Here is a 25982-nt window from a genome sequence, read left to right as displayed (position 1 = left end):
GGAGTTTCAAGAAAAGGAATGGGCAGTGGTGTTCAACACAACAGAAATGCCCAGTAAACTAAGGAAGGAAAAATCAGAGGCAAGCAGGTGGTGACTGACGATTTTGGCAACAGCACTTCAGAAAAGTGGTGAAGTTCCTAGACCCAACCAAGACCAAAAGCTGAGGAAGTGAAGACTATGATAGCTGCCCTCTCTCTGGAGAACTTTGCAGAAACAGAGGTAAAATAATAGACAGTACTGGAGAGGGACCAATGGGCAAAGAAGGGACTGCGGGCATGTTTCACAGATGAAACAATGGTTCTCCACCTGAGACAGACATCAGTCATCGTTAAAAGTTCCCCTGAGGGTGCTAATGTGCAGCTGATTCAAGAACCACTGGAGTCAGAGGTATTAGTTTATCAGAAATGGAAGAGGGAAGGTTCAAAACAGGGAAAGGCTGACTGAAGAGCAAGAGAATCTCAGGTAGAGATGAAGATGCAACCCTAGTGCAGGGTAAGGGAGAGATGATATGGGTCTTTCTTTTTCCAGGCAGTGATGAATAAGCAAGTCAAAAATTTTGAGAGATCTGAAGTTAATGTTTTTCAAAATTAATCTGTCCTTTTCATTAGAAAAAAAATGTCTGCATTTCATCTTATCTCAGATGCTACTGACTATGGTATGTACCCCAATTTTAGAATCAATAAAATACAGTATTTTAATAATTGTTCATTTCTATGATGTCATCCCAATTTTAGTTTAAGGTCCGAAAGATTGCTGGAATGGTTACAAGTTTAAATATGAAATATGAAAACACAGCACGTTTTAAAGATAAACTATTAATCATTGTCCATCCTGCAATAGGGAATAACAAATCTGACTCCATACTGGATCCATTTCTTATACTTCAAACTTTATGGCCTATTACTCTTGCTATGGGGCTTCCCTGGTGGCTAAGATGGTAAAGAATCTTCCTGCAAGGCAAGAGAGCCAGTTTTGATTCCTAGTTGGGAAGATCCCCTGGAGAAGGGAATGACAACCCACTCCAGTATCCTAGCATGCAGAATTCCATGGACATAGGAGCCCGTCAGGCTACAGTCCATGGGGTTGCAAAGAGTCAGACACATTTAAGTTAATCACTAATGGGATGTTGCCTATAAAGTATATATGATGGCCTGTCTCTAGGAACAATGCCTCCCATGCCTGAGTGTAAAGCTAAAATACCTTTGTTCAGCTAACAGGAAACAGCCTGACCAGCACATCTGCTGCAAGAAAAAAGAAATTTACATATCCCCTTCAGAGTCTGACTAGAACCATGAAATATTTGCAACAACTTATTACCTTTTTACTTTATCTCCTTACCTAGCCTTCTTTGTTATAAAAAGAAACTAGCATCCAGGGACTTCCCTGGTGGTCCAGTGGCTAAAACTCCACACTCCCAATGTAGGGGGCCTGAGTTTGATCACTGGTGATCCCTAAATCCCACATGCCACAACTAAAGATCTTCCATGCCACTACTAAGACCCACCACAGCCACATAAATAAATAAATAAATTTTTTTTTTAAAAGAAAGAAACTAGCATTCAAACCCGGACAAAATGGTTCTTTGGGATATTAGTCCATCACCCTCTTGGTGTGCTGGCTTTCTAAATAAAGTCGCTATTCCTTGCCCCAACACCACACATCTTGATTTACTGGCTTGTCATACAGCGAGCAGTATGAGCTTAGACTCAGTAACAGTGTCTAAGGTGATACAACACAGTTCTATATAAAACCATTCACAGCCACATGCTCTATTAGTTTAGAGAAGAAATCCCATCCCAGGGATTTCCCTGGCTATCCAATGGTTAGGACTCATGCTTTTGGTGGCAGGGTCAAGGTTCAGTCCCTGGTTGAAAGCCCACAAGCCACACAGCATGGCTAGAAAAAAAAAAGAAGAGAAACAAATCCCATCCCAGAATCAGCACCCATGGTCCACATGAGTATGTTAGAAGGAAATGAGCACTCTCCATTGGCTGCCCTGAATAGTCACATCAAGTAGTATACATTCACTCTAGGAAATAAGCCATACATACATACATGCTGTTTACCACACTAAGTAAACAGAGAACCTGTACTAACAAGGTGACAAATATAGATAAGCTGAGCACTGCACAGTTTCAATAAAATCAAATGCTCACACTCATAGAATCTAAAATTCTCCTACTCCTTTGATGTTTGTTTTATTAAACGTGTATTTTGTTTATTTAGATAATTCATATGTTGCCTCCATTTTGCTCTAATTAATTTCTGAAAGCCTGAAAACAAATCTATATCCATGCATGAGAATATAAATCTTATTATTTTGAGAAAGGGGAAAATGTGTATCCAAAATGCCACAGTTCATTATTATTTCAGGTTCTATTCTTCTCTTCAAAAGGGAAAGATTTCATTCTTTAATTTGCTTTTGTTTTTATTTTGAAACCTTTTGAGATGATCTGTGCAAACACTCTCTATTCTTTCCAAATCGATTTTAAATATAGCTATTATTTCTCTCTGACTGAAATAATGCTTCTGAAGACAAAAGTTTAAAATTTTGCTTTTAAAGTCTTCAGAATATTTTCATTCAAGATAGTACATTAAAAGAAATTTTAAATAAAGTCACAAGTAGAAACCACTGTCAACTAACTGATTCAGCAGCTAATTGTACATTTAAAGAATTTTTTGATACAACTTGCAACATTTTAACATCCTCCAGCTCTTAATTTTCACTTTATGGCCTGAATGTTTTTGATAGATTACATTCTTCCTGCCTTTTGTACTTTCACTTTGCTTACATTTATTTTGATAATTTGATAATCATTTTATAAAAGCATGAATATAATTGTAAAATGAAACAGACTGACAAAAAATTAACAGAATGTTCACATATTCACAAAATCTAATTACTTATAAACTCAGAAGATGTGTATGACAGCATAAGTACAGAGCTAATGGTTCTTTTTCTCTAATTATACAAGTAAAATTCTCGACTCACAAAAAATGGAGCCATGCTAGGACTGAACACACACTTTACTCAAATCAATTTCACTTTGCTGCAAATAAATTATTTTAATGCCTGCATACATTCATTAAAGAAGTGCCATCAATAACTGAAGATGTTATTTGACTTTATCAAGATAGCTAGCTGCAGAAGCAAAGAAATGACAGTTTATTCAATAATTGGCAGAAACAACCTGATAGCCATTAGGAAAAACTCACATCATATACCATAAAGCTTCATTTCCCACCTCAGTAATTTGTTATACACAAAAACATTCCAGGTGAAAAAAATAATTGTATATTTTCTTGTACATTTATTTTGTACATTTCTTCCATCTATAAAATATATTATGAAATTTTTCAGAATTAATTTTGGAGTTGAAAGGACTTTCCAATATGACAGAAAACTCAGTTACAAAGGAAAAGATGGACAAACGTTACCTCATGAAGATTCATAACTTCTATTTGGAAATATCTACCATAAACAATTCTGAAAGAGATGGGAATACCAGACCACCTGACCTGCCTCTTGAGAAACCTGTATGCAGGTCAGGAAGCAACAGTCAGAACTGGACATGGAACAACAGACTGGTTCCAAATAGGAAAAGGAGTACGTCAAGGTTGTATATTGTCACCCTGCTTATTTAACTTATATGCAGAGTACATCATGAGGAACGCTGGGCTGGAAGAAGCACAAGCTGGAATCAAGATTGCCGGGAGAAATATCAATAACCTCAGATATGCAGATGACACCACCCTTATGGCAGAAAGTGAAGAGGAACTCAAAAGCCTCTTGATGAAAGTGAAAGAGGAGAGTGAAAAGGTTGGCTTGAAGCTCAACATTCAGAAAACAAAGATCATGGCATCTGGTCCCATCACTTCATGGGAAATAGATGGAAAAACAGTGGAAAGAGTGTCAGACTTTTTTTGGGCTCCAAACTCACTGCAGATGCTGATTGCAGCCATGAAATTAAAAGACGCTTACTCCTTGGAAGGAAAATTATGACCAACCTAGATAGTATATTAAAAAGCAGAGACATTACTTTGCCAACAAAGGTCTGTCTAGTCAAGGCTATGGTTTTTCCCGTGGTCATGTATGGATGTGAGAGTTGTACTGTGAAGAAAGCTGATCGCCGAAGAATTGATGCTTTTGAACTGTGGTGTTGGAGAAGACTCTTGAGAGTTCTTTGGGCTGCAAGGAGATCCAACCAGTCCATTCTAAAGGAGATCAGTCCTGGGTGTTCATTGGAAGGACTGATGCTAAAGCTGAAACTCCAATACTCTGGCCACCTCATGCGACGAGTTGACTCACTGGAAAAGACTCTGATGCTGGGAGGGATTGGAGGCAGGAAGAGAAGGGGACGACAGAGGATGAGATGGCTGGATGGCATCACCGACTCGATGGACATGAGTCTGAGTGAACTCCAGGAGTTGGTGATGGACAGGGAGGCCTGGCGTGCTGTGATTCATGGGGTCGCAAAGAGTCGGACACGACTGAGAGACTGCACTGAACTGAACCGAACCATAAACAAAGTCAAAAGTTAAATAACTGGGTAGGTATTTGGACTATGTGACAAGCAAAGAGGTAATTTTCTTAATGTTAAAAGAAATTATTTAAACCAGTAAGAAAAAGAAAACTTCTACGTGGAAAGTTTGATAATATTGGGGAGATGGACAACAGGCACTCTGGGTCACTTATTTTTTCTTAATTTAATGAATTTTTAAATTAAAAAAAAATTTATTTTGGCTGTGCTGAGTCTTCCCTGCTGTGCAGGCTTTCCTCTAGTTGCAGCAAGCAGGGGTTGCTCTCTAGCTGCAGTGCTCATGCAGCAGCCTCTTTGTTATGGGCTCTAGAGCACAGGGGCTTCAAAAGTTGCAGCACATGGGCTCAGTAGCTGTGACTCCCGGGCTCCAGAACACAGCCCCAATAATTGTGGTTCATGGGCTTAAAGTTGTTCTGCAGCATGTGGGATCTTCCCAGACCAGGGATTGAACCTATGGTCTCCTGCATTAGCAGGTGGATTCTTTATCACTGAGACCCCAGGCAAGCTCTTTGATTCACTACTGAAGACACACTATTGCAAATTTCTTGCTCGTATTTGATAATATCTACAAAAATGTTAAATACAGACCTTATAGTTCAACAATTATACAAGTTTATCCTATTAGTATACTTACATCATACATGAGGTTATCCTTATAGCACTGTTGATTATGAAGAAGGGAGGAAAACAGCGTCATTAGGATACTGCTATGCAACAGACTAGTCTGACTCCATTTTTAAAGTGAGATTGCTGTAAATGTCAATACGAAAACATGTCTCATCACATTGCTAAAATGAATGGAAAAAAAAACTGCTATGGCAGAGACTTCTGTTTGTTTACTAAATCACATCTCTTCTTCCTCCAGGGCATATGGCCAGACTACATTTCCCAGGCTGCCCTGCAGACATGTGGAGTATGTGACTGAAACTGGCTAACAGAACGTGTGTGAAAGTGACGCCTGCCACCTTCAGACCTGGCCCAGAAAAACCTCCTGTGAGATCTCTGGAGTTCTCTCTTTCATATCCCTACAGGTTCGAGTAAAGCTACCAGACGGAAGGAGCCTGGGTCCCCAAGATTCTGCTTAATACAAAGCTGCCAAGGAGCACCACCCAGCCAAGACACTACACACTTGACCATTATATGAGATTCAAAATTTTACTGGGAAATCCCCTAAATTTTGAGATGGTAACAGGTGTCATCCTACAGCCTATAACCTGACAAATACAGGTCCCATTCCTGATTTCTAAACAAACACACGTGTGAGTACACACATACACACACATGTTGATATATCATATAAAATATAAAGATAAATATTAAATCATTAACAGCTGTTCTCTCTCAGACATGGGACTGGGGTCAGAAAATAGATGGGGATGTTTTTGTTTTTCACCTTATACTCCTTCATGCTATTTGATTTTTTGGATGCTGTTGTTGTACAATCACTAAAAAATAATTCATGAAAGCAGATATCTGCTGAATATGTGAAAGATGACCTTAAACAAACTGCCAGCTGTCCATAGTTCTACTGACCATCTTGTACAAACAGAAGAAACGGTAATCTCATTTATAATGCCCTACTATATTTCAGCATTTCTTATTTTACTTGAAATTTGTTCATTCTGTACATATTAAGCTTTAGAATTCATAAAATGAATTTTTTTTAACCTTTAGCTTTTATTCTGATTTTTATTCATCTTTATACTCTGAAGGGAAAGACATTGTCATACTTTATAATGGTAAATTCTGTTTTCAGTAAGTAGAACATCTGACTGTGAATTTCAGGTACATTCCATTTCTTCTGTCTTACATGCACAGATAATCATTTGTCATTGAATGTTTTATCTTATTCATCAAAATTTGCAAAAAATTTTAAAACACTCATTCCTTCACCTCTTTCATGCTTTTAACTTTCTCCAGATCATTTTTCCTTCTTGATTTTTGGGTGGTAAGGGTAGAATACTACCAGAATACGGTCACCCAATATAATGTTATATTTCATCTATAAAATATATAAATTATTGCATCTTTTAAATCTTTAAACCTTTCAAGTCTGCTTGAATGTCTTGTAACAGGTAAATTTTTGGTTGATACATTCCTTCACTTATTTTTGAGAGAGTGAAAGTGTACAAGCAGGATCCTCATTCTCATCACCGTATGAGGTATGAGTGGCAGGGAAAACTAACGACTTCTCATCAGTAATAAATTCATTTTTCATCAGTAATAAATACATGAATTTATTTATTAGGCTCTTAATTGTTCCTACCACTCATATCTCAGGGCTTCCCTGGTGGCTCAGATGGTTAAAAAATCCACTTGCAGCACAGGAGACCCAGGTTCAATCCCAAGGTTGGGAAGATCCCCTGGAGAAGAGCATAGCAACCCACTCCAGTATGCTTGCCTGGAGAATTCCATGGACAGAGGAGCCTGGCAGGCCACAGTCCACGGGGTCGCAAAGATTCAGACATGACTGAGTGAATAACTTCACTTCACCACTCATACCTCAAAACGTGAATCCTTAAAAAGGAAAATTTTGCATAATTGCTATTCTTTTTAAAAATCACAACCGGACACAAAATATTAAGCAAATGTCTAATTATAAAATACTAAAATAATTAAAGCGTATCCTTTACATTAAAATTAAACATTACTAAACTGAAAGTTATATATCCACCAAATTTGTATTGAAACTCACATGCCAGCTTTGCCAAATCAGCTAAAGCTCCAGCAGGAACAATCTCCCAGGCACTGGGAACAGCAAGTCAGCCACAGAAATGTCAATGCTGGAGTTTGTTGGCTGAGTTATCTAAGTGCTTGTAGCTTTTCTTTGCTCTCGTCTTCTATCTTTATGCTTTTGGTGGCATTGTTTTATTTTTTCCCCCAAAATCACAATTCACCACATTCCAGGGTCCATGCAGCTGACTTCACTGACTTCAACAACTGGAAGGGCTAGAAGTTAGAAGCATCCTGTGTTCCTCTGAAGAAAGCTGATCGCTGAAGAATTGATGCTTTTGAACTGTGGTGTTGGAGAAGACTCTTGAGAGTCCCTTGTACCAAAAGGAGATCCAACCAGTCCATTCTAAGGGAGATCGATCCTGGGTGTTCATTGGAAGGACTGATGCTGAGGCTGAAACTGCAATACTTTGGCCACCTCATGCAACGAGTTGACTCACTGGAAAAGACTCTGATGCTGGGAAAGGTTGGGGGCGGGAGGAAAAGGGGACGACCGAGAATGAGATGGCTGGATGGCATCACCGACTCTGTGGACATGAGTTTGAGTGAACTCCGGGAGCTGGTGATGGACAGGGAGGCCTGGCGTGCTGTGATTCATGGGGTCGCAGAGAGTCAGACATGACTGAGCGACTGAACTGAACTGAACTGTGTTCCTCTGAAACCCCAATTCTCTCGCTGTATTTCTAAATGTGTACCCTGGATAAGAGGACGGTCGGCTCACATACTTCACACCTGAACAGGGCAAGTGATGAATGTTTAAAGTTAAGAAGGTGAGAGGGTTACGTGTAACTGGCTCAGATTTGGGTGAAAGAAGCAAGAGCTTGTGGTGGGAGGAAGACGAGGCAGGGGCTGAATATGGGGCTTGGAGACACTGTCCAAGTTTGAAAAGACATGATGATAAGAGTGGCAAGAGTGAGCGAGGCAACTGACACAGACAAAGGCACATGGAGTCTATATTACAGGCTGCATAGAACCACTTTTTAAAAACTCTCATTTTTCAATGCTTGGGCAAAGGCCAGATCATATTATAACACAAGTGAAAGTCGTTCAGTCGTGTCCAACTCTTTGCGACCCCACGGACTGTACAGTTCATGGAATTCTCCAGGCCAGCATACTGGAGTGGGTAGCTGTTCCCTTCTCCAGCAGATCTTCCCAACCCAGGGATCGAACCCAGGTCTCCCACATTGCAGGTGGATTCTTCACCAGCTGAGCCACAAGGGAAGCAGATCATATTACAGCACAGCATAAAAGCCCACAAAGGCTCCCTAATACCCCTGCTGCTGCTAAGTCACTTCAGTCATGTCTGACTCTGTGTGACCCCATAGACGGCAGCCCACCAGGCTCCGCCATCCCTGGGATTCTCCAGGCAAGAACACCGGAGTGGGTCATCATTTCCCTCTCCAATGCATGAAAGTGAAAAGTAAAAGTGAAGTCGCTCAGTCGTGTCCGACTCATAGCGACCCCATGGACTGTAGCCCACCAGGCTCCTCTGTCCATGGGATTTTCTAGGCAAGAGTACTGGAGTGGCTTGCCATTGCCTTCTCCTCCCCAATGCCCCTAGGATCTGATTTACTCGTTAATGTAGCACTGAAGATCCTTAGTCCCCTGCATACACCCCCATCACATCCCATAAACTGACCATTCTCTTCAGTTAGCAGTTTCACATCTGTTCTCCAAAGCCCTCTTTTTGCCCAGAGCAGGGATTTGTAGATACCCTCTCAACTGAAATGGGCCATATGAAGTCAAAAAATCACAAGTAATACACTAGAAACAATTCTGCAAGCTTGTAGACTGAAGTAACAGTCTGTGGTATCAGTTAAACCTTAATACGCAGAGCTACCAGCTGGATGGGGCAGAGATGTCTAGTTGAACCTCGCCTGCCCTCCAGGTCAGCAGTAACCCTTCATCCAGCCCATCAGGAATATTTTCTTCCAATGACAGTCTTCAATTCACACTACATGTGTGCTTGCTAAGTGGTTTCAGTCGTTTCTGACTCTGTGCGACCCACAGACTGCAGCCTGCCAGGCTCCTCTGTCCACGGGATTCTCCAGGCAAGAATACCGGAGTGGGTTGCCATGCCCTTCTCCAGGGAATCTTCCTGATCCAGGGATCGAACCCACATCTCTTACGTCTCCTGCACCAGCAGGCAGGTTCTTTACCACTAGCGCCACCTGGGAAGCCCTACAATATCAACTAAAAGATGGAAAAAAGTATCTGATTTCATGTTTCATTAAGGAAAAGAAGGTTTCATTAAGGAACCATTTTAACATGTTTCAACTGTTTTCACCATTCAAAATAAATTATCACTCCATCCAAGGGCCACAAAAGGAAAAAAATTTTGAGAGTTCCAGGAAGAAAGCAGTTTACCCGGAAGTTCCCCCAGACTTTTCCCCAAGACTTTAGTTATTTTTGTTCCCACTCACATGCAGAGTGCCTTCTGGAAACCACTGAAGGGGGAAGCGGTTGCAGTTGTAAGAGTCAGTGACTGAATGGCAATTAAAGCCATGGTCCTGGGCAAGATAACCTAAGGAGAGAGTCACAACAAAGGTGCGCAGGGCCAAGAAGAAAGCTTCATGTTGAGATGCTGAGGGAGGATCAGCAAAGTAGACTTCTGAGATGTCCAAAACGGCTCACCTGTGGTGCCAGTGGTAAAGAACTGCCAGCTAATGCAGGAGACATAAGAGACATGGGTTTGATCCCTGGGTCGGGACGATCCCCTGGAGGAGGAAGTGGCAACCCACACGTATTCCTGCCTGAAAAACTCTATGGACAGAGGAGCCTGGTGGGCTACAGTCCATGGGGTCGCAAAGAATCAGACACGACTGAGCATGCATGCATGCAGTACGGGGAAATAAGTTGCCCAACTGACCCAATTTATACTCAGCATGACTGTCATGTTTCTCTTCATTATTATGAAACTATTATTCTGAGGATGAGAAGTCTGTTTTGCTAATTACAGCACACATGCGCTCTGTGAGCTTAGTCGCTTATTCATGTCTGACACTTTGCGACTCCATGGACTGTAGCCTGCCAGGCTCCTCTATGGAATTCTCCTCTATGGAATTCCCTAATACGGAATACTAGAGAAGGTAGCCATTCCCTTCTTCAGGGGATCTTTCTAACCCAGGTATTGAACCCAGGTCTCCCACATTGCAGGCAGATTCTTTACCATCTGAGACATCAGGGAAACCCCCACATACACACATAATTTACAATTAAAACTGACTTTTCAGAAAAAAGTGTTTACCATTACAATGTGCAAGGCATTTTAGTATTATTTTGTTCTACTTTAAAAAAAAAAAAAAGGTCAGAATCTACACCCAAAAATGAGTCCCAACATTTGGTGTGAAAAATATATCCTGTGACATACTACTGAACACTCAGCAACTCCAGGAATCCTCCGAGTTAGAAAGTAAAAAAAAAAGAAAAGTTGACATCATAAATTTCACTCAGCCCCAATGACATGTAAATTCTCTGTTCCACTTCCCCACATTCATAAACTACACATTAATACTTGGGCTTCCACCTAATCAAGGACAACCTCAGGCAGTTTTATTCAAATGCAGATAATCACCCAGGCCCTAAAATTCTTCTTCCAGTCCTAATGCTAGAGACTGGAAAATCCACACACAACCCTCGCTAAAATTCCCTTATCATTCTTATCAAGTTTGACTCAAAGGCAAATATTCAATCTTGTTAAATGTTTTTTAAAAAGGAAGCAGGAAGGCAGCAAAATAAAACATCAGCAAAAAACTAAATTTGCTTGGATAGAAGACAGTAAACATATTTTCGTACTTCCACAAAATGGACTGCTGGTTGCAGTTAAGAAGAGTACAATCAATCTACAGAGACAGAAAGCAGATTAGTGGTTGCCTGGGGGTGAGAATGTGGAGGGGCTGCAAATAGAGAAGGCAGATGAAAAGGTTCTAAAATTGGGTTGTGGTGATAGTTGCACAACTCTAAGTTTACTAAAAGTCACTGAACTGTACACTTAAAGCTAGTGAATTTCCAGGTAAATTATCTATTTTATGAGTTATACCACAGTGAGGCTTCCCTGGTGGCTCAGTGTTAAAGAACCCGCCTGCAATGCAGGAGACCCAGGTTCAACCCCTGGGTTGGGAAGATCCCCTGGAGAAGGGATACGGCAGCCCACTCCAGTATTCTTGCCTGGGGAATCCCATGGACAGAGGAGCCTGGTGAGCTACAGTCCCTGGGGTCACAAACAGTTGGACATGACTGAAGCGACTTGGCACAGCACAGCACATTTGCAGTCAGATTAGTCAAAGTGTACACTGATTCATATGACATGTTCCAATTTGGATTTCTTTATTTTGGCTGTGTGGCATGTGGGCTCTTAGTTTCCTGACCAGGGATCAAACCCGTGCCCTGTACATTAGAAGCACAGAGTCTTAACCACTGGACCACCAGGGAAGTCCCCCACTTGGATTTTTTATACACATTGCTTGCATAGACATTTCTGGAAGGACATCCAAGGAGCTTGATTAAGATAGCTGTCTCTGAGAAATGGGTCGAAGGTTAGTCGCTCAGTCCTGTCTGACTCTTTGCTACCCCATCAACTGCGGCCCTCCAGGCTCCTCTGACCACAGAGTTCTCCAGGCAAGAATACTGGAGTGGGTTGTCATTTTCTTCTCCAGGGGATCTTCCCAACCCAGGGATCAAATCCAGTTCTCCTGCATTGGAGGCAGCAGATTCTTTACCCCTCTGAACCACCAGGGTCGAAGGTGAGAGATTTAATTTAACTGTATATCCCTTTGTACTGTTTGAAATCTTTTCTCTTTAACATTAAGTACATAAATAAGCTCGTGAGAAGGCCTCATAGGCAGGACTCTCAGGAGTCCTGAGTAAATTATGATGCTAGTTCATATTGTCTGAGGGAGGGACCTGTCTGGTCCTTTAGAATTTAAATATTTCTCAGTAGAAGACTATGTTAACCAGGAGACTGACAATAAGAGACGAACAGTGACACAATCTTTCCTCAATCCTTACTGCATAAAACCCAACAGGAAGAGAATGAGAAGGCCCTTTGAGGAGGAAAACAGTTTCCTAAGATTGAGCAGTCAGCTCCAGTCCTGCTAGAGGAGAACTCAGAGTGGTTTCTGCTTTGCAACTGTCCATCTGAAAAGGCATTCAATACCTTCTCTATCTGTACAGGACTACTGCAACTAGGGAATGGAAAATATACTCCTCATCAAGATTGACCACAAAGAAGAATAGGGACTTCCCTGGTGGTCCAGTGGTTAGGAATCCACCTTGCAATGCAGGGGACGCGAGTTTGACCCCTGGTCAGGAAACTAAGATCCCACACACCTCGGAGCAACTAAGCCCATGAGCCATAATAGAGCATCTGTGTGCAAGAATGAAAGATCCTGTAATGAAGACCCTGTGTGCCACAAGTAAGACCAAACAACGAACCATAACACAGCCAAATGAATAAAAAAGAACTTAAAAAGAAGAATACACAAATGAAAGAGCTAAAGATGAACCCCAAAAGGCCACTGAACACCACAGTCTCGAAGCTCATAACCAGATCTTGGTTCCCACCCCAGATGGAGGCCTGGCTTCTGCCTTCTGGCCTCACCCCGTTTCTTGGCTTTTGTTTATCAGAGGACCTGAAAGGGTTCTTCACCTGGCTGCTCAAGGACACTGTGAAGATTAGGAACTTGTGACTCAGCACATCCCCTTTCCCCCAACTTCCTAAGATGTGGTGGTCAGTCCTCCTCTGCCTTCAGCCTGCTCTGTCACCACTTGGCTTCCGGATTTAGAAGGCAAAGGTACCCAGAATCTGGACCATGAAATACTAGCATTCCCAACGGTGAAACAGGAGACTCACAGGTGACCTTCACCCAAGACCAGCCACGGCCCCTCCCACCCAGCTCCTCACCTGGATGTGATGCATCTTCTATGCCACCTTGACAAATATCCACCATCACCACCACCGCTCGCCGCAAGACCCCCATCACCCAACAAAATGTCAACTACAAAATGGCTCCTGCCAAGAGCATTTGCCAGCGACTGAACAACAAGCGCATTTGCCACACGCCTGTCCTGCTGCAGCTGCAGACCTGCGGCACACCCCGGAGGGAATTCAGGCTGGAAAGCGAGGCACTCCGTGCTCCAAGGAAACTGACGGAACAGGTCTTTGGACAGATATTTTCAGGTACTGATTTCATGATCCCAATTCTTGCACCTCCTCATATCTATAATATAAATAGTGGAAACAGTGAAATCACTCAGTCATGTCTGACTCTTTGCAACCCCATGGACTGTAGCCCACCAGGCTCCTCCATCCATGGGATTTTTTAGGTAAGAATACTGGAGTGGGTTGCCATTTCCTTCTCCAGGGGATCTTCCCAACATACCTAGAAAAGCACTAAATCCCTTCTTGGTGACAGCAGCTCCTCGTGACTAGCAGAAAACCTTCTGTAAAACGAGAGCTCGATTGTACTGAACTCCTCCTTCATCAAAATCATACACTGACCTCCCCCCACTGCCTCTCTGGAACAGTCTCTCAGAATTCTCCGAGGTACTGACTCCCGGGCTGCAGTCCTCATTTTGCCCCAAACAAAACTTAACTCGCAACTCTCAAACATTGTGCATCTTTTCAGTCTACAAAAGCCTGCCTCAGCTCCATACCAGCCTGCCCTAGGAGTCCCTACCCATCGCTGCACGGCCCCCTGTTGTTTCACCCCCACCACTGCAGGCCCTGCTTCCACATTCATTTATCTGTGTTTCTTCAGGTTATTTCACTTACACTATTCAACCCTGAGTCACCCATATGCACTGAACAGCCTCTACATCCAAGACACTAGTGCGGAGGCAGCGGTGATGGGGTTTTTGTTGATAACATTTAGGACAGTGTTTTGCTTTATTTTTCAATGGCAGCTTTACTTAGACAAAATTCACGTACCAAATAATCTGCCTTGTAAAAGGGTACAATTCAGTAGTTTTTAATCTATACAGAGCTATGAAACTCTCACCACGATCTACTGTTAGAACATTTCATCAGCTCTAAAAGAAACCCTGTACCCAAATGCATTTACCCATTTGCAATTTTTTTGCAGTTTCAGACATGCAAACTTTAGAACACGTAAAATTATAAAACATTCATGCTATCAAAAAACTGTATAGTATGTGGTCTAGATTAAAATGGTTAATAATTACTCACTGTTGGACATAATGTAACTTAAAGGGCAGAGGTAGGGCTTTCCGTTGGGGGAAAAGTTCAGTACAACTATTAACAAGCAACAGAAAAGAGCAGTTTACACTTGGATAGTGCCTCATGGCTTACAAAACACACTTAATACACGGCTTTTTTCTATCCTCTTGTAAGAAATAAAAATCTAAAGCGGTCCATTTCCAAGGATAGCTAGCTTTGAGTGACAGCTGGCTGATGTAGCAGCTGTAAGGGTTACAAAACTGGAAAGTCTGGGCAAACAGATGGAGGATGGGATGCCTAGGATTTTCACGCAGGCTGATTTTATTGGTGAATTCAAAACATAATAATGGGAATAGGTCCGCAGGAAAGGAGGAAACAAGATGTCAGGGAGGGGCCTGCCCATAAAGAGGGAGGAAACAAACACTCTACCATTGAGCCACCTGGAAAGATGGTTCACCCCACAGTACTCAGCCAATGAAGAACTGGGGGAGGGACTTGAGTGTTAGAGGATAAATTGCTTGCTAGAACGACTCTGGGTGTGCCTGTCCACCAGACACCCGACCTTGCAAACCGTCATTAGAGCCTGGATTCCTGCTGCACGCGGTGTCTCCAAGTCCATTCTTTAGGTTTCGTTCGGTGGACTTTTATTTCCCACACTCTTAAGCATCCAGGTAGGTTAAATATAGGGCTTTTACAATGAACCAGGATCCTTAAGTGTAAGAGTGTGTGCCTGACCCACAAATTTACCCCAGCGGGTCCCCCAGGCCAGCTCTTCTGACTCCCAGTCTTCTCACTGGACCCACACTTTCTCCACTGTTCCACCCCAGGGAAGAAGCTCATAGCCAGCGCAGTGAGCCGGCTGTGTGTGACCATTAAGCAATTGCAATTTTATATCTGCCTAGAGAAAGGAAAAGAAAGGAAGCCTATTTATACCCTCAACGCAACAAAACATGCCTTTGTTTTATGAGAAGGCCCTGGAGATTTGGTCAGCATTAGCCCAGCTGCGACACACATACACTGGTTGGATGGCCCCTGCAAATGTTTTTTCTTTGTTTAGTGTTGAAAACGTGAGCCCTTGTCCGGGCTATCCTGAGGTCAAGCCAAAGTAGGAATGGAGCCAGGCTCAAGAGGAGACGTACCAGTACTTTGCCCGGATGCTTGGCCAGACGGGTTAGACACTTTTAATTAAAGAGAGGTAAAATTCTAATTACTTAACACTCTAATTGTCTCCAGAATCACATCATCTCTTACTCACCAAGTGCTTAATATAACCTGAACCACTGGGAACACCCTGCTCCACCAGGTTAACAAGAGAAAACAGCTTTTCACTTTTTCCAGGAACATGAACTCCTTTTTCAGACAGGGTAGTATTTAGTGGGTTTACTCATTAGTCACTAAGCTTTTAATGGCCTGAAAGAGATTAACGAAGCTCTGGAAAGTAATCCATTGTAAGTAACAATGACTATGGCTTCCCCAGTGCCTACAGAAAATACCCACAGTGCAGGATATCTAAACACTGCCACCCACTTAGATACACACCACACACACTGACAACACACCTCCTGCACTTACTCTATCTGAATTGGTTACATATGGTAACAAACTCTACACAATTCCACATTAATTAATGGTTAGCTGCACTGCCCTCTAGGAAACTAACACTTCCACACCTTCTATTTCCAGAAGATGCAAAAATGGAAAAAAAGTGGAGGGCTCAACGCTATCATACCAACTAGTGAGGACACTTCAAATTGAACCTTAAAATCCAGTATTTGTTCCAAATTCTTTCATCTTGGTAGGAGGAATAAGCCAAGAGAGGCATTTACAGGGACGAAACACAGTGTGCGTATGCATGCATGCACAAATCTGACTCAGCTCCCCAACCGGCAGTAACCTCTGAACTCCCACATGTGTGATCTATAGCTCTATATGTAAACTGCTTTCCACCTGGGAGCACAGTTATGTATAAAATGTAACTTCCCACAAGACTAAGCTGTCTGAAGTTTAATTTCACATCCCATTCATACCCCTCTGAGCTCACACAGCAGTGATGTCAATTTCACCTCCTAGACATCACCCTCTGCCCCCATAGGTTCCAATGGCAGAGCTCAGCACCTTTTCCACACCTGTTACTCCCCAGGCCATCTCTTCCAAAAGCCACAAGATGGTTTTCAAGATGGTGGCCAAGGATGGCTGGATGGTACCCACATGGTACCAGGGATGGTCTACATGAACTACAGAACACTGCTCCTGGGTTCTCTCTAGTATTATTCACTCTCAGGGAATAATCTCACAGGTAGTCTTACAGGAATGCCCATGGAGTAAGGAACTGACATCTCCTCTCAAAGACTTGTAAAGGTGGATATTGTCAAAGTTGACAAGACATTTTTGGCCCTCTTGATATTTATGGCTTATTTTCTATTAGGACAAAGATAATTCCAAAATATGAATGAATCCTTCATACTTCTTCTGCACTACTGATTTAAACACCATATATTTTCACTTTTTTTCTCATTCAAACCCAAAGTCAACTTTGAGATGACTAAAGCCCCAGCCAACAATCTTACTACCACCTCATGGGAAGCCCTGAGCCAGAACCATGTAGCTAGCCAGTCTCAGATTCCCAACCTTCAGAAACTATGTGAGAGAACAAATGTTAGGGCTTTTTAAAAAAGACTGTTAAATTTTGGAACTCTTGAGAGTCCCTTGGATAGCAAGGAGATCAAACCAGTCAATCCTAAAGGAAACCAACCCCGAATATTCACTGGAAGGACTGATGCTGAAGCTCCAATCCTTTGGCCACCTGATGTGAAAAGCCAACTCATTGGAAAAGCCCCTGATGCTGGGAAAGACTGAGGGCAGGAGGAGAAGGGGATGACAGAGGATGAGATGGTTGGATAGCATCCCCGACTCAATGGACATGAGTTTGAGCAAGCTCCGGGTGATGATGAAGAACAGGGAAGCCTGGCATGCTGCAGTGCAGGGGGTCATAAAGAATCAGACACAATTTAGCCGCTGAACAAGTTTGAAATACTATGTTATGCAGCAATAAATCCTAAAGCAATCTCCACACCACTTTTATCTGAAATGTTCTTTCCTAGCTCTAACTACCAAAATTCTCAAATTTGAGATCCAGTGACGGTGGCTTATCTTTTATGAAAGTGCACTGGACTGTCCCCTCACCAGAATTACTTACTTTTCCCCTCAGTTCAAATTACACAGGTCACTCTTTAACACAGAGCTTCCTTTGTCTTATATTGCAGTTAAGGCTCACAGGCCTGCACCCCATAAGCTCTCCAAGGCACAGATCGGGTCAGTGATTCTCACCCATCTCACACCTGTGTACAGAACAGGCTACAGAGTAATTCTATTGGACTTTAGTTAGGGTTTGGCTGGTCCTCAGTAATAAAGACTTGATTATCCATGGAGAAACCAGTTCTAGCTGAGACCACAATTTGAAAAATGGAGTAAGTCAAAGAAAGTGGAGGAGAGCACAATCAGATTGGTCCTGGGCAGAATCCAACCCTTCCTTCCCTTCCCTACCCTGTGTTGTTGTTGTTTAGTCACTAAGTCATGTCTGACTCTTTGCAACACCATGGACTGCAGCCCATCAGGTTCCTATAACCATGGGATCCCCCAGGCAAGAATACTGCAATGGTTTGCTATTTCCTTTCCAGGGGATCTTCCTGACTCAGAAATCAAACCCACAGCTCCTGCATTGCAGGCACACTCTACCACTGAGCCACCTGGGAAGCCCAAGGAACGCTGCACCCCTATACCTTCCCCAATAACCCCATCAGAAGAGATCAGCTACTGGAATCCAGTGCAGCTGACTCAGGGAGGGGGGTGTTCTATTGCTTCCAAGACCACCTGCTCTGCTGAATTCCCCAGTGAAGATGCAGACAGGATATTTCTGTTTTATGTTTAAAACTTTTGCTAAGTTTTAATGAGTTCTGATAAAAGAGAAAATATTTGTTTGGAAGGAGTCAGATTTTTAAATTGGGGCTGTATGTAAGTATATAAGTGAATATGGGGGTTGTCTACCCAGTCCCATAAACATGTTCTAAGCCAACTACACGTAGTCTCAGTCCAGAGAACTTACTGTAGCTAATTAATAAGCTGGCATCCCCCACTTGACTGTAGCTTCCTCAGGTGCCAGAGCCAGGGATTCATTTCCACTGTCTGTGTGTGTTAAGCTTCATAATTAGCACAATGTCCACCACTTTAAAAAAGTGGCAAATAATTGACCAATCAACTAGGGATTATTAATTCTAGAACATATAAGTATCACATAAGCCTACTCTAGGAACCAAGAAATTAGAAACATTAAAAAACCTGGATAGTTCAATTTTCAACATAAAGCACGTCTATTAAGATTCTAGGGACTTCCCCGATGGTCCAGTTGTTAAGAATCTGCCTGCCAATGCAGAGGACATGGGTTCTATCCCTGATCCAGGGACTAAGATCCCATATGCTTCGGTGCAACTAAGCCTGAGCACCACAACTGAAACCCGTGGGCCTAGCACCTGTGCTCCATGACAAGCGATGACAGCGCAATGAGAAGCCTGTGCACCACAATGAGAGAGTAGCCCCTGACCGCTGCAACTAGAGAAAACCTGCACAGCAACTAAGACCCAGCACAGATCCCCAGATAAGATTCTAGTACATTCCACGGTATTAAACACTAAAGCAGACAAAAGCAGCAAAGCACTTTTCAAAAAATGTTATTTATGCTCTCATAACATTCATGACATATAAAGATTACATTTTTAAACAATCGCAAAAGCCACAATTAGTTCACATGTTGGTCAATCTGTAAGGTGAAATCCATGTAAAAGATTCCAAAATTTAGATTACATATGACAAATTTTGTAATCTGCTTTAAAATAAAAAGTGTTCAAAGTATAGTCAGAACCAAACCAGGGTAGTCATGCTTCTTCCAATGAAAGTACTCCTTGTCAGGCAAATGTATATCATAATGTTCTGCTCTTTTATCTACTAGGAAGAATCTCATGATAATATTTCAAACAATGTAAGTAATTTACATCTTAGTTCTACCAATACACAAAACTAGGATTTTGCAACAGAAAACCAATTCTGACTAAAGTAATACAGTACTTAAAAAAAATACTGAACAGTTAAAAATGACATTTTACATCGACATTTTACAGTACGGAAAACTGCAGAGAAATTGATCAATACTCATCACAACCAACAGGGCTCGTCAAGCTGACTGAGGATAAATGACCTTTGGCTCCTGCTCCCCTTCCTGAAGCGCCTGAGTGTCTTGTCTCACAGCTGAGACCAGCACCTGTCAGTCTCCATGGCAACTGTAGCAAGCCCTCCAGTGCCTGAAAGGGCACTAGATGCCTCCCCTTAAATACTTAATAGTTTCAGAATAGCGGGCATCTTGGGGAAGTTCATGGGAAGCACACACCACTCAGAGTCCACCTTTCTTCCTTCAAAAACACTCTTTTTTTTTTTTTTTTTGCCGCACCACTTGGCTTACAAGATCTTAGTTCCCTGACCAGGGATTGAACATTAGCCCTCAGCAGTGAATGCGTGGAGTCTTAACCACTGGACTACCAGTGAATTCCCCCAAAACACTCTTTAAAAATATATACATATTTATTCATGTATTTATGTGGCTGCACTGGGTCTCAGTTGCAGCATGCAGCATCTTCATTATGGCATGCAGACTCTTATGGCACATGGGATTCAGTTCCCCAATCAGGGATCAAACCCAGGCCCCCTGCATTGGGGACGTGGTGTCTTAGCCATTGGACCACCAGTGAAGTCCCCAAACATTCTATCAGATTCACTGGAATAAATCCAGAAAGGGAGTGTCCACAACTGGTTCCTTGGGTCAGGTAGGCACAGGTCTGTCCCTTTTTACATGGTATATTCAGTGTCTATTTTGGGTGTTTAGTGCCCATTTTAATCAAATCTAAGTGTTTTCCATTTTTTTTTAATGTCATCTCAATCCCCTCAAGTACCTCATCCAATAAGCTGTAACAGAAAACAAAATTTTAATAAAGCACTGTACCTAAAATCTAATAAGCCTCTTAGATCTTGGCTATTTGGAAAGATTTAACATTGTAATAAGTTACTCTCTGGGTTATTTTTTAATTTGTTTCCACACACAAAGTAAGATTCCACAAGATGCACAGCTGTCTCAAGCTCAGCTCAAGTACCCCTGGAGGAGGCTGCCCTGTACCTGGGACGCTCTCATGGTAAAATCAGCACAAATTTTGTTGTCACTGATTAGAGTGTTTTCACATCCCAAAGGGGCAGAAGCGTTATAGCAGGTAACAGATACCCAGGTTTCCTTAATGACAGAAAGGATTTTCTTTCCATGAAAAGCTGATTCTCCCAAGAAGCTCAAAGATACAATAGTGACCTTGTTTAAACCTGGCCTGGGGACAGAAGTGAAAGATTTTGATGGTGAGTGATCCTAGGCATGCGTGGCAGCTGTCGCCATGAAAGTTTGAACACATCTTCCTGAGAAAGCCATCTGTGTGTTCCAGAAGAAGCCAGACTATAAGGGAGCTGCTGAAATGTAAGAAGTCCTTCCTCTGCTTCTTTTTCTCCAGGACTCGCTGAGTGCCTGGCATGACAGGACCACCCCACCCACAGCAGTCCACGCCAGCAATGTGGACTGATGGTCTGACAAACCAGTAAAGCCTGGCATGCACACATGCTAAGTCGCTTCAGTTGGGTCCGACTCTGTGTGACCCTATGAACTGGAGCCCATCAGACTCCTCTGTCCATTGGGATTCTCCATGCAAGAATACTGGAGTGGGTTGCTGTGCCCTCCTCCAGAGGATCTTCTTGATGCAGGGATCGAACCTGAGCCTCTTACATCTACCTGCACTGGCAGGTGGGTTCTTTACCACTACAGTCACCTGGGAAGCCCAGGAACACCTAGTGCAGACATCAAATCTTTCATTCAAGAAATGGCCAGTTTCCTTTACACAATATGCTGCTGCTGCTGCTAAGTCGCTTCAGTCGTGTCTGACTCTGTGCGACCCCATAGACGGCAGCCAACCAGGCTCCCCCATCCCTGGGATTCTCCAGGCAAGAACACTGGAGTGGGTTGCCATTTCCTTCTCCAATGTGTGAAAGTGAAAAGTGAAAGTGAAGTCACTCAGTCGTGTCCGACTAGTAGCGACCCCATGGACTGCAGCCCACCAGGCTCCTCTGTCCATGCGATTTTCTAGGCAAGAGTACTATGACTCCAGACTAAATCGTCAATTTTCACTTGTCTGAGGCAAAAGAGAAAAAAAATTTTCTTGAAACTGAACTTAAAAGTAATAACCCTTATTTTGAGGTATCTTTCTGATTCTGGAGGAGGAAGAGCAATGTTAAAAAAAAAAAATCTCATATTTTAACTTTAGAAATGGTGACTTTGTGTTTGTTGGTTTTAATGACTTGGCAAAACAAGGATGTGAGGACCCAGTGTGAGCTCCCCAACCCCAATTTTAATTTTGTTGTTGTTGTTTAGTGGCTAAGTCATGTCTGACTCTTTTGCAGCCCCATGGGCTGAGGCCCACCAGGCTCCTCTGTCCATGGGATTTCCTAGGCAAGAATACTAGAGTGGGTTGCCATTTCCTTCTCCAAGGGATCTTCCTGACCCAGGGATCAAACCCACATCTCCTGCTTGGCAAGCGGGTTCTTTACCACTGAGTCACTTGGAAAACCCAAGTTTAATCTTACCTGTCTATGAAATGCCAGGGCATCCCTGGTGGCTCAGCTGGTAAAGAATCCGCCTGCAATGCAGGAGACCTGGGTTCGATCCCTGGGTTCGGAAGATACCCTGGAGAAGGGAACAGCTACCCATTCTAGTATTCTGGCTAAAAGAATTCCATGGACTGTATAGCCCATGGGGGTCGCAAAGAGTCGGACACAACTGAGCAACTTTCACTGCCATGAAATCCCAAGTATTAGGAATGTTAGTTCTATGATGGAACACCCACTTAGCCTGCACTTGCCTATGACCACAGCCCCCCTAATACTTCCCAACTCATCTAGCACATATCACTGCCCAGGAGAGAGCAGAAAAACAGGAATAACTGGCGTACAAGATGGAGGGCACAAGGAATGTTGCATCTGGTTATAAACAGAGAGTCTGAAGGGGCGGGGGGAGAAGAGCCAAGATTAGTCTAACAATGACTTTACCTAAAAGACACATTTGGACCTAAACTCCCTAGTTTAGCCACTGTTACTGAGGACAATGCTGATCCATCAAGGGTGCTGAGGGGGAAAACAGTTGAATATCACTGTTTTAGGAAGTCCACAAACACTGAAAAAAGACCGCCCAGCAGCCTGAAGCTCATAGCAGGCTGAATTTGCAAAGAGCCCAGTCAGCACTCTTACAGTTTTCCTAGCAACTTGGCTTGGCCCTAGATTGGAAGAATTAAAACAAATTACCCAGTGCTGGGCATTAATGTGGTAAATATGGCAGAGAGTCAGGGAGATATCATCTCTTAGAACAAAAATAAAATAAAAAAGATACGTGCTCAGCAATTTCACTTCTTCATATTACCCTAGACAAAACAGCTTACATGAAACAGGAATTAAAATAAAAAGATGCTCAGTGCAGCATTTGTTTATTATAGCTTTTTTGAAAAATACTATTAATATGTGTGCCTAGTCGCTCAGCCGTGTCTGACTCTTTGTGACCCCAATGACTGTACCCCGCCAGGCTCCTCTGTCCATGGGGATTCTCCAGGCAAGAATATTAGCGTGGGTTGCCATACCCTCCTCCAGGGGATCTTCCCAATCCAGGAATCGAACTGGGGTCTCCTGCATTGCAGGTAGATTCTGTACCAGCTCAGTTACCAAGAAAGTCTATTAATATAATGAATCTAAGTGCCCATTAACAGAAGTCAAACTAAGGCATATTTATACTCTGGGACATTATGCAGCAGTTAAGAATGAAATGGTCAATATGCACCAATTTAGAAAGCTCCCCACAACCCAGAGCTGATGAAAAATATAGAACCATGTATGGTACTAATAACGTTTGCTTTTTAATTAAATTTTTAAATGAATTATTCTTGTATTTATGTGTTTATATTTTATCTTTTGACTGTGCCCCATGGCATATGGAGCATGTGGAGTCTTAGTCCCCTGACCTGGGATTGAACTCATGCTCCCTGCATTGGCAGAGTGGAGTCTTCTATCCAATGGACCACCAGGGAAGTCCTATAGTATTTGCTTTTTTAATAGGTGAGCACAAACATGGACCAATCAATTCTTCAAGTGTCCCAAATTGTGGTACCTGAACCTGGCAACTAGCTCAAAATGCAAGTTCTCAGACCTTCCCCAAAAAAGGACTGAATCAGCCATCCGGATTCAGCAACACATATCTGTACAAGCCCTCTGATGCATGCAAAGCCAGAGGACTGTTTTCATTTCACAACTCTATCAACACATCCCCAAGGAAGGGATTGACAGAACTCATACCAACTGAGGTCTCTGAGCAACTATCTTTATCTATACACCTAACCCCCTTTTTAAACAAGGAGACTATATTCATGCATTGCTCCATAAGACAGAAATAAATTTTTTCAGATACTACATGTAGAGATTAGGGAATGATTAACTACACAACAGTGGAGGAAACGTTGATGGAAAGAGAGAATAGAAGTTCCCTAAGGGCTGCTGAAATGTTGGACGTCACAAACAGGAAAAACAAGCCCTGTAGGAATTTTACTCCAGAGTTCAATTGGTCTTACTGGTGTCTCCTGTGGGGAAAATGCAGGACAGTCAACTCTAGTAAAGGACGGCTAGCTACCAAAGGCGGAGAAGGCAATGGCAAGCCACTCCAGTACTCTTGCCTAGAAAATCCCATGGATGGAGGAGTCTGGTAGGCTGCAGTCCCTGGGGTCGCTAAGGGTCGGACACGACTGAGCGACTTCACTTTCACACATTGGAGAAGGAAATGGCAACCCACTCCAGTGTTCTTTCCTGGAGAATCCCAGGGACGGGGGAGCCTGGTGGGCTTCCGTCATGGGGTCACACAGAGTCGGACACGACTGAAGTGACTTAGCAGCAGCAGCAGCAGCTACCAAAGGAGAAAAAAGAACAGTGCAAACACTGTTTTGGAAAAGCTGAACTTGGATAAAGTCTTTCGCTGCACTGTTTTGTGGACTCTTCAGCATCACTCTGCAGTCGTCAAGGCCACGCACTACGCCACTGTCATCCTCACATCTACGGGGACTGTTCTGCAGGTGACAAAAAATGGAGCTTTGAAACCGAAGTAACAATCTTAGTGCTCACCTCTAGCCACTATGCTTCTAAGTGTTGATTATCCCCCTTCAAGGGAGTGGGACCTGGAAACACACATGTACACAAAGACCTCCACACACATTGTATTTTATTTCTTAACTTGAACATCAGAAGTAAAATCAACCATTACTGTCAATATTTAAAAAACTAAACACATAAACGTAGTCAGGAATCCTCTTTAAAATAAGGTTTATAGGAACATGTATTTAAAGCCTAAATATTTAAGCATATAGAGGAATCTGTATATTTAAAACATAAACCTATATATTTAATTTTCAGTTGAGAGATGGCAATAAGAGGTAACCTATCAACCTCCATACTATTGGTAAAAGTCATGCTCTAACCCAGAGATACAAATAAGTGGTATTTTATAAAGATTTATTAATTTTCCAATTCTAAGTTTTTTTAAAAAGTGAGAACTTAGCTGACTTTGTATCAAAAGTGCATGGTGTCACCCTTGACACAACAATTTTAACAGCCAACATCTAAAACAGCCTAGATACTCTTCCTTAACTTTGCAACAAAAGATCAAGTAAAAGTTCTGCTTTCTATAACAAGTGCTCTTCAAATTTCACTGAAGAGAAAAAGCTGAATAAAAGTACACTCTCACTCTGGGGTTTTAGGAACATCAGCTCCAACAATTTCAAGCTTTATCCTCTTGGATATATCGAGGTCATCACAACCCATTTGTTCTTTGATACAAGCAAAACGCCATGCTGGCATCAACTGCAGAACTACAAAAAAAAAACAGCTGTATGCCATTCAATTTTCTGGGCCATGTTTCTCCATGGTACAGAGAAAACTAATTTCTTTTTTTAGCCTAAAAGCAAGCACAGTTCTCCTCATTTTCCGTCATTCAACCAATTATCTTTCTTCCTTTAACAAGGCCAAATTTTTACTTGTATCCATGCAAGAAGCTTGGGTTCTTTACACAGAGAAGACGAAGCAAAAAATGTTGTGACACTCTCATATAATGGAAATGCCCAATTTAAAAAAATTACCACTACATCAAGAGTACTAAAGTCACAGACAGAACAGACTGGTGGTTGCCAAGGGGCAGGAGAGGTGGGAGAGAGGATTGGGAGTTCGGGAATGATTAGCAGATGCAAACTCTTCTATATAGAATGGAGACAACAAGATCCAAGTGTACAGTACAGGGAGCTATATTCAATATCCTGTAATAAACCATAATGGAAAAGAATATGAAAAAGAATGTATGTGTGTGTATATACATATAT

The 25982-nt window shown here is 42.4% G+C and overlaps 1 protein-coding gene across 2 annotated transcripts in view; it reads right to left on the bottom strand.

Moving 5' to 3' along the window:
- Nucleotides 1-25982, bottom strand: part of TPD52 (tumor protein D52) — a 132550-nt gene that overhangs the window by 85336 nt on the left and 21232 nt on the right. Inside the window, exon 1 of one of the 2 annotated variants that reach the window (XM_055432466.2) lies at nucleotides 13177-13450. The exons of the other annotated variant lie outside the window; for it this stretch is intronic. Within the exon in view, the coding sequence (XP_055288441.1) occupies nucleotides 13177-13252 (76 nt within the window). The 5' untranslated portion in view covers nucleotides 13253-13450. Of the gene's footprint in view, nucleotides 1-13176; nucleotides 13451-25982 lie in introns of those variants that run through there. 2 annotated transcript variants of the gene reach the window in all.

The sequence above is a fragment of the Moschus berezovskii genome, chromosome 16, assembly GCF_049115385.1.
Source record: "Moschus berezovskii isolate FMDL1 chromosome 16, NW_MosBer_1.0, whole genome shotgun sequence".
NCBI lineage: Eukaryota > Metazoa > Chordata > Mammalia > Artiodactyla > Moschidae > Moschus > Moschus berezovskii.
Note: the sequence above shows the minus strand (reverse complement) of the source record. Positions and strands in the feature narration are given on the sequence as shown.